At 44.0% G+C, this 8,420-nt stretch overlaps 1 protein-coding gene across 1 annotated transcript in view; it reads right to left on the reverse strand.

Annotated features, from left to right (window-relative positions):
* The window catches only part of baz1a (bromodomain adjacent to zinc finger domain 1A), a 40,206-nt gene that overhangs the window by 26,112 nt on the left and 5,674 nt on the right, over positions 1 to 8,420 (reverse strand). The window contains exons 5-10 of the mRNA XM_015392536.1: positions 7,261 to 7,362; positions 4,288 to 4,375; positions 4,116 to 4,220; positions 2,729 to 2,965; positions 2,551 to 2,646; positions 532 to 670 (exon numbers count right to left, since the gene is read on the reverse strand). Of these exons, the coding sequence (XP_015248022.1) occupies positions 532 to 670; positions 2,551 to 2,646; positions 2,729 to 2,965; positions 4,116 to 4,220; positions 4,288 to 4,375; positions 7,261 to 7,362 (767 nt within the window). The remainder of the gene's footprint in view (positions 1 to 531; positions 671 to 2,550; positions 2,647 to 2,728; positions 2,966 to 4,115; positions 4,221 to 4,287; positions 4,376 to 7,260; positions 7,363 to 8,420) is intronic.

The following is an 8,420-nucleotide window of genomic DNA, read 5'->3' on the forward strand; positions in this document are numbered from 1 at the left end:
TGGTCGGCCGCCATCTGCTGGGCGGAGCTCCAAGCTTTCCTTCTGAAACGGGTTGCGGTTTGATGACTTCATTCTTGTAATGTTATATCTCATTATTTTTTTCTTGTAATATTACGAAAAAGAAAAAAAAAATCTCTAGCCTGGCCTTAATACTCTGTTGTAGAGAAGCATCTGGAAGTTTATTTCATTTCATTTCCAATCGGCACACATTTTCCAATACTTATAATGACAAACAATGCATATGCACGGCTTGAAAAGGGGATGGAAGAAGCAAAAGCTCAAACATGTCCAATCCCCTCCCGCTCATCCCAGGGACACTCCCAAGACCTGCAAAGGACAAGACGAAGACAAGACAAACAACCCATCCTCACTCATGCATACGAGACAACACACTGGCCCAGTTTATCACAATCAAAAATCTGAAGGCTGGGATTCATTAAACAGCAATGATTTCATTATTCAGCCACTCAGAGGGAAACAATCGTCCACAAATCATAGAATATAAAGATATTTCAGAAGAAATCTTCTCACCCAGAGTGATTCCATCAGGAAACTCGTCTTTCAGGTCAAAAAGTTCACCGAAAGCTCGCAGAAACTCCAGAACCATCAGAGCTTCTCCAAAGAGCTCAGCAGGGAGTCGGGTTTTCACCGGGACCGGGTTGGGTAGCTCCTTCCAGAACAAACGCAGACATTTAGCACCGAAAACCATAAAGATAGTGATCTAACATCCGCTAACTTTTACATTCCTCAGTGGGAATCCAAGAGATTCTGGGTTTTCCTTTCAGAACCAATAAACAGACAGTTGCCCAGCGCTCCTATCACTTCCACAAACCTCGGCGATATAACCAGTCCTTCTCAGGAGCTTGGTGGCCTCCATGTTCTGCCATCAACTATCAGTGGCGGGGGAGCAGCGATTCTGCATTTTCTATTTCCTCGTGTGAAATGTGGCTGAGCTGCACAGAACATAAAGGCTGCAGACGCTGTGACAAGGCAGCTCGTTTTATGTTTGGATTTTTATGCATAATCTGTATTTTTTTTTTAATCTTTATTATATTGTGTAGTTGGATGTGCGTATATATTATATAAAACTAACTGGAGCGTGTAACAAAAGTAATTTCCCTCTGAGATTAATAAAGTATTTCTGATTCTATCTGGTGGCACAACAACAGCAGTTTTACCAAACGCTGAAAAAAATCTAACAAATTTTTACTAAGCCTGAGTTAAATGCAACTTAATAAAGAAACAGAAAAACATAGTGTAAAAGAAGCAAAAATAATACCCAGCATGGACAAGCCCTGGCTCTACTGCAGTAATGCATATTAATCAATGAAGCAGGTATTTTCCTCTGCATTGATCTCTCTGATCAGTCAGCCAGCAGTGGATCATCAGACAGAAGCTGCCAACATCCAGGCTCCTGCTCCTGCATGTTATCTACATATGCTACATAATTGGCCCCGCCCCGCCTAGAGCTTCATATAAAAGGTTTCCATGGTGATACAGCTATTTCCAAGCAATACATTAAAGGGAAGCCTACAGATCAAGGATGAGGCCTCATTGGTGTTTAGATGGAGTCAGGACGGGTGAAGTAATAGCATTACAGCAGAGGTCATGGATTAGCGGACCGCGGCCCGGATCTGGACCTGCTGGCTAATCCGGACCCAACCTGATGTAAAACATTTATAAATTACTGTATGTTGTACAACAACAGAGTCTAATTTCACTTGCTCCTCTTCTCCTGTTAATACGGTAAAGCCCTGGGGAGCGTCCGGCTCCAGGCTGCACGTGATCCAAATGAGCCAATGAGCTGTCAGTCTGGGTTGCTGCTGCTGCTACTTTTAGACACAGCAGGCAAACCTGTGGCAAGCCGGGCGATGGGAAAGAAGGAGAAGACCATGAGAAAAAGAGAGCAGAGAAAGTGTGGACTGCTGGAAGAACTGCGGTGAACTGGTGAAAGAAAAGTGAAATGGCGTGCTCAAAGATGACCCTGCACATTTAGAGGATGTTTGGCTCAACCTGCTGCTGTGAAGCAGGATTCTCCACCATGAACAGAATCAACAATAAATCTGGATCCAGGCTCAGAATGAGCTCCTTGATATGTGCTTGAGAATGGCTTAGTCTCCGGTTAAACCCAGGTTTAAAGCCTTGCAGGGCAGCCTAAAGCCCACTGCCAACATTAAGACAGAAAAAACTCAGAATTCCGTAAAAATTCAAAAAATATCCTCTGGACTTGGTTTTGAAGATTTTGAAGACGTTTCTCCACCTCTCACGGAAGCTTTCTCAATTCAAATGTCTGGATCCGCAGTGAGTTTGAGTCTTATATGGACAAGGCCTTGTATTGTTTGTCCAGTGGATATATTTTGAATTTTTACGGAATGACTAAGACATGGATGACTGAGAACCTCCATCAGCATAAAACTCAAAAAGTCTTCAATAATATTTTTCATAAGGAGTGTAGAAAGCTATAAACAGAAAGGAAGTGTGATGTCACTCAGTGAAGAACTGATTTCCCTTTTTCAACGTCTCCACACTGATGCTGCTGCGTTCACTGACCTTCAGGTTTTCACACTCCATATCCTCTCTGGGTTGGTTTAGCAGCCTCAGGCGCTGAGCATATTTCTTCTTCTCTTCTTTCAGCTTCTCTCGTTCCTGTTGATCAGTCGGTAATAACCCAAAGTTTTAATATTTTCTCCTGAACTGTAATCCCACCTTTACAGCGACGGCTACTCACCCTCTCCTTCTCTAGCTTCCTGAGCTCCCGTTCATTCCTCTTCCTCTGCTTCTCCTCCTCAAATCTTAGTCTCTGCTCCTCCCTCAGCTTGTCTTTATCCTCTCGCTCCTTCCTTTTGGCCTCCTGCACCTCCTCCCTCTCCCTCTTCAGCCGTGCTTTCTCATGGGTTGCAGCAGCCATCTCCTCTCGTTTCTGCAGCAGCTTAAGCTTCTCTTCCAGCACGTTTATTGATGGCGCCTGGAAATCAATCATAGAATCTATGTAAAAACTGGAAAAGCTGCAGTTTAACATTTCTGATAAAACGTCCGTCAGTCGGTCTGAAAGCAACCGACGCACTAACAACTAAGAAATATAAGGCTCCTGTCACACCTTGCTGATTTATCCAGCGTATGCTTGACGTCTCAGAATCTCCTAAACGCTGAACTTTCTACGAATCATTTCAATATTGGGCGTATACATAGTTTTCATAACGAGTCCAGAGCTTCTGTCCAACCACAGGCTAACTTCTGCATAACACACGGCAGCGTAACGCCCATCATATGAAGCACAAGCATCATTTCATGGGCATTAAGGATGATTTATACTTCAAAACGTCGGCGTAGGTGTCTCAGTGAACGCAAAAACGTCCCCGCCCCCTCCGCAGACACTCTGCTACACCTCTCCCAAAGTGTTGGTGACCACAGACAGGAGGCCACTGATTGGTCACATCTACATCCGCTCACCTTCTGGCTCACCCTATGATGGGGATGAAGTCTGGAGGAGAACTGACGGTTTCCTCCTGTGAACCCCCTTTATACCAAAACGCTGCCAATACGCCATTATACAGCAGATGGAAGGTAGAAACACGTTCAGCGCTCGTCTGGAACACGGCAGATACGCCGATATGTTGGAGAGAAGTTCTGGATAAGTTACGCAGAAGTTTAGGATCAGCTAGACGCCACGACTGATGAGGAACTGACGCTGAACGGATGTCAGCCATCAGATAACTGACCTGGAACTGATGGACCACGGATGGCAGACGCTGGAATACGTCAAGGTACTCGCCATTTGAAGGCGTGTTTCGCCGTGCTCATGACTGATACAGAACGTACCCATAACTTATCATGTATGTCAGCATTTTTGCCAAATTTTTCGTACGTCAGGCAGACGCTGGTGTAAATGGCCATTCTGCGACAGAGGCTTACGTTACTGTATTTATGCTTCATGCAGCACATATTCAATGTTACTTGGCTTTATTGTTCGCCACAAACACATTTGGCACGCAGCAAACCAACTATGGTCATGTGTCAATAATTCAACCACAATCTGATCTTTCTGGAGGGTGTGACCCACAGCGAGCTCTGTGGTTGAACAGACTAACATCCTGATGGGTCAAAGCCAACCATACCTTTCCTGGGGAGCCATTAGAGGGGGGGCTGAATAGCGGGGGGTCCTCAGGGAAGAACTGAGAGAAGGTCTGTTCAGAGAGCCTGTACTGCTTCACTGTGGAGGGCTGCAAACAGAAGTCAGATGAAGCTAACGGGTTGGTCCTGCAGAGCAGATGGTGGTGGAGCTCCTACCTTCAGAATGATGCTGCCCTTCTGAGGTTCACAATGATGCTTGAAGAGGAGCTTCAGGCGTTCTCTGGATAGCACAGATTTCTTACGGCTGAAAAATAAATAAATACATGAAAAGATGAGGTGGTTTATTAAAAAAAACTAATGATCATCATGCGGGGGGAAATAAAACCAGTCGACTCCATAACGCCCTGTGGACGTGACTGAGCTGAAACTAACGACTACTTTGCTCATTGATTAACCCGTAAATTATTCCTTCCATCAATAATCGGATAGCGCCTTAAAGAAGACCTTTTATGAAATGAAACAAGGTGGAATTAACATTTTTTCCACTTGAGAAGTTCTAGATAGAGCAGTCTGAGAGAATAAAAATATTTTTTATCTTGAATGCAAAAAGTTTACATTTTTTTACAATCTTGGAATAATTCCTGCTCTAAGTGGGTCTCTGTCAGCTAAAGGCCTGTTTTAGTTTCTATAATCCAGTTGAAGATTAATCGATTACTAAATTAGTTGATTATTTTAATATTCAATTCATCTGCTTACATTTCTCCGCCCAATTATTGAGATGAACAGCATTTAAATGTAAAGCTGTGGTGTGCCAATGTCGTCTTAGCATTCCACTGATATTAATGAGGGTTAAACACCATTATCAGCGTGTTATGGGGACCAGCCAGTATGGACCGTCGCCCATTTCACTAATAGAATTCACTCGTATAAAAGACAAAGCTTTGGTGACAAACAGAACCAGTGGGTCGAGTCCGGGCAGAGTCTGCCCCTGGAGAGACGTTACGGTAAAACCGCGGCTGTGTGGAGGATTTTAACAGCCAACCAGGAGAGGAGGAGGAAAACGACAGGCTGTCTATAAGTAGCTCTGGGCAAAGGAAATCTGAGGTGTCAAATAGCCACTGGATTAGGGTGTCAAATCCCTAATCCAGTGGGATTAGGGATGTATGAGCCCCTGTAACCCCCCCACTGGGAAGTGTGCTGGTTACGGGGGCTGGTTGGTAGAGGTGCGGTTCAGGGTTTGAGTGGACGGGTTACAGGCAGGTTCCATCATTGACTTAAACCTCTGTGTTATAGAAGCAGCATCAATAGTGAACTGGAACACAGGGGGGGGGGGGTATTGGGACAACCTCAGGTCTTTGCTACTGAGCTCATAGCAATCAGACACCAAAGGAATCAGTCACCGATAATAACTACATATCAGATAATATCCAATAAAAGGCATATTTATTCATTTACCACCAGAACCTTTATACTTCAGTTGGTCGTTTTTTATTATTTTTTGATTTTTTGCTTTTGATTTGCCTTTTCTGCTCAGCCTTGTAGCAAGAAGGTTCTGGGTTGAATTCCCAGCCCGGGGTCTTTCTGCATGGAGTCTGCATGTTCTCCCTGAGCATGCGTGGATTCTCTCCGGGTACTCCAGCTTCCTCCCACAGTCCAAAAACATGACTGCTAGGTTAACTGGCTTCTCTAGATTCTCCTCAGGTGTGAGTGTGAATGGTTGTTTGTTCTGTTTGTCTCTCTGTTTACCTGCCATGGACTGGAGACCTGTCCAGGGTGGACCCACCCTGGACAGGTCTCCAGTCCACCCAGGTCCAGGGTGTACTCCGCCTCTTGCCCGTAGACAGCTGGAGAAAGGCACAACCCCCCCTTCACCACCCCAATTGGGACAAGCATGTCTGATAATGGATGGAGATATTTTTTGTTTTGTTTTTTAATAACATATCTCAATAATAATCTCATGGTGATACACTGAAGAATCTCCTGATATCCAGCTTTATCAGCCTGTTCAGTGAACAACACTCTTCAGAGTGGCTGTTGTTACAGTGGGAAGAATGAAAGAAGCAGAGAAATAAGAAGCTGCAGGAGGGGAAACTATTTCCTCAGGCAGGTCAAGACATCTACGAGCTTCTTAGGAAACAATAGGAGCCCGGTTCTGGTTCTGCTGAACGTTTCTTCCCGTTAAAAGGGTTTTTTCCTCTCCACCTTTGCAACATGCTTGCTCAGTGCGAAGGGATTGCTGAAGAGTCAATATCTACTGTTTCTGCCTGCTCATCCAGGAGGAAAGAATCCTGCAAAGTCAATGACTGGATGCAATAAGCTGGTTTCCCTTAGAATCTAACTGTAGGATCTGGTTAAATAAAGTGACCTGAGATGACAGGTGTAGTTTTGGCGCTAAAGAAATAAACTGAACTGAAATGAGAGAATGAAACCATGGTTATGGAGCTCATTGGATGGGGAGTTTTTTAGTCCTCAGATAGGAGACGGCTCCACCATCTTTACACTTAGAAATGGCACTAAATGCTGTTTAATGTTCCAACTGGCATCGTTAACTTATGTGAATATGAGTGTGCAGCTGCCTGTTGCTGCTTGGTTGCTGGACAGAGACGGAGACGTCCAATCCCTCACTCCAGGAGGACACTGATTGGATGGATGTAAAAGCTGCTGACGTTTGTTTACTTAAGTTTTCTCATGTTTTTCTTAGTTATGTTTTTGTCATTTGGTTTATTTACTTTCCATTAGGTCAGTTGGTTAATGTTCAGATTTGTCGTTTTGAGCATTAGCTCTCTCTGGCGTCATGTGCCCCACTTGTTGTAAAATTTTATCTTAAAATACCTTTTCTTTTAAATAAACAACATGATAAAACATTCATGTTTGTGTGCTGGCTGCTTGGGATCTGAAGAGGATGGATCTTTCATGTTATGATCGGGACCCTAGACAGGTTGCAGCAGCTAAAAACCGTCTCAGATGTGTTGAATATTGTGTTAATCTGGTTTAATGTTCACCTTGTTTCAAGACAAGATGTGGACCCTTTATCAAATATTTAGCTTCACACTAATTACACAGAAAAAACAGCCCTATTTTAATACACTTCTATCGTCTGTTAAAGACACTAGAACAGGTGAGTAGAGCATTTTCAATGAGAACATAAAATGAATCATTTCAAAAATGAACATTAGATCAGATTCTTACCTGATCTGATTGGCTTTGACTGTGAAAGGTTCACTGCCTTCATCTTTGACCAGCCGGACTTTATAATTATATGCGGATGGATTCAGAGGCTTCTTCTTTCCACTGAAAGCACAAACATGAAGTCATACATTTTACATTTTAGTAACTTCTTCAGGATAAAAAGCAACAAACATTAGGAACAGCATGAGAAGAGCTGTACACCAAATTCTTTATTTTATTAAATCTCTTTCCTCTTTGTTCTGAACTGGATATGCAGTTATAAGATGAAAATAAGCTTTATGAGATTGTTACACATGTATTAGTAGAAACCTCAGAAATCGGGTTTCCATCAGCGTTCGGCCTCTAACTCTTTGGCAGCAGTTCCAGCCTCCAGTCTGTTTGGATCTGAATCCTCCAGCTGAGCTCTGCATCTTTCTTTTTCAGAACATCTCAGCTCCATCAGGTTGCAGGGAGGCGTCTGCAGCCTTTTTCAGAATCAAATCTGGACTCTGTCTTGGTCCCTCCGGGACATTCAGAGTGGTTCTGATCCACTCCTCTGAGAGTCTGCTGCGTTCTTTGGGTCGTTGTCCCAGTCTGAGGTCCGGAGGTCTCTGGATGCCTCCAGGTTCACCTTCTCTCCATCATCCAGCCACTCAGAGGGCAATAAATCAGAAGTAGCAGCTGCCTAATACTAGTGAAGATGAAGAGTCTGAGCACCATCTGTTTGTGATGCACCATTTGAAAGTAAGGCTGAAATAAGCAGCCTGTTAGGATGAAAGCACCTGTGCTGTAAGGTAGGCTGCAAGAGGGGTTTAAAGTCGTAGAGAAGCGGCCGTTCCAACCGTTGCATTTCTGAACTCCCCCGAGTGGTGCACGACTTTACACCAGTGAATAAAGTGAATGTGATTGGTCGATTATCAAGGGGGCGGGATTGTTGTGGAGGAAGGTTTGCAGTTTTGTTGTGGCTGGTTTGTGGGAAGCATCTAGCTAACCAGTTAGCAACTTAGCGCTAGCAGGTTCCCAATGGGAAATTCCATTGGGACCAAGTAGCATTAAATTGGTGACTTAGAAACGACGCTGTCAAGGAACGCTATGGACAGAGGAAACATGCAAGAGGAGGAGAGTTTAGTGTCGGAGGTCGTGGATGAGTCTCCTCCGACACTAAACTCTCCTCCTCTTGC

Source organism: Cyprinodon variegatus, unplaced genomic scaffold (assembly GCF_000732505.1).
Source record: "Cyprinodon variegatus isolate N-32 unplaced genomic scaffold, C_variegatus-1.0 Scaffold595, whole genome shotgun sequence".
NCBI lineage: Eukaryota > Metazoa > Chordata > Actinopteri > Cyprinodontiformes > Cyprinodontidae > Cyprinodon > Cyprinodon variegatus.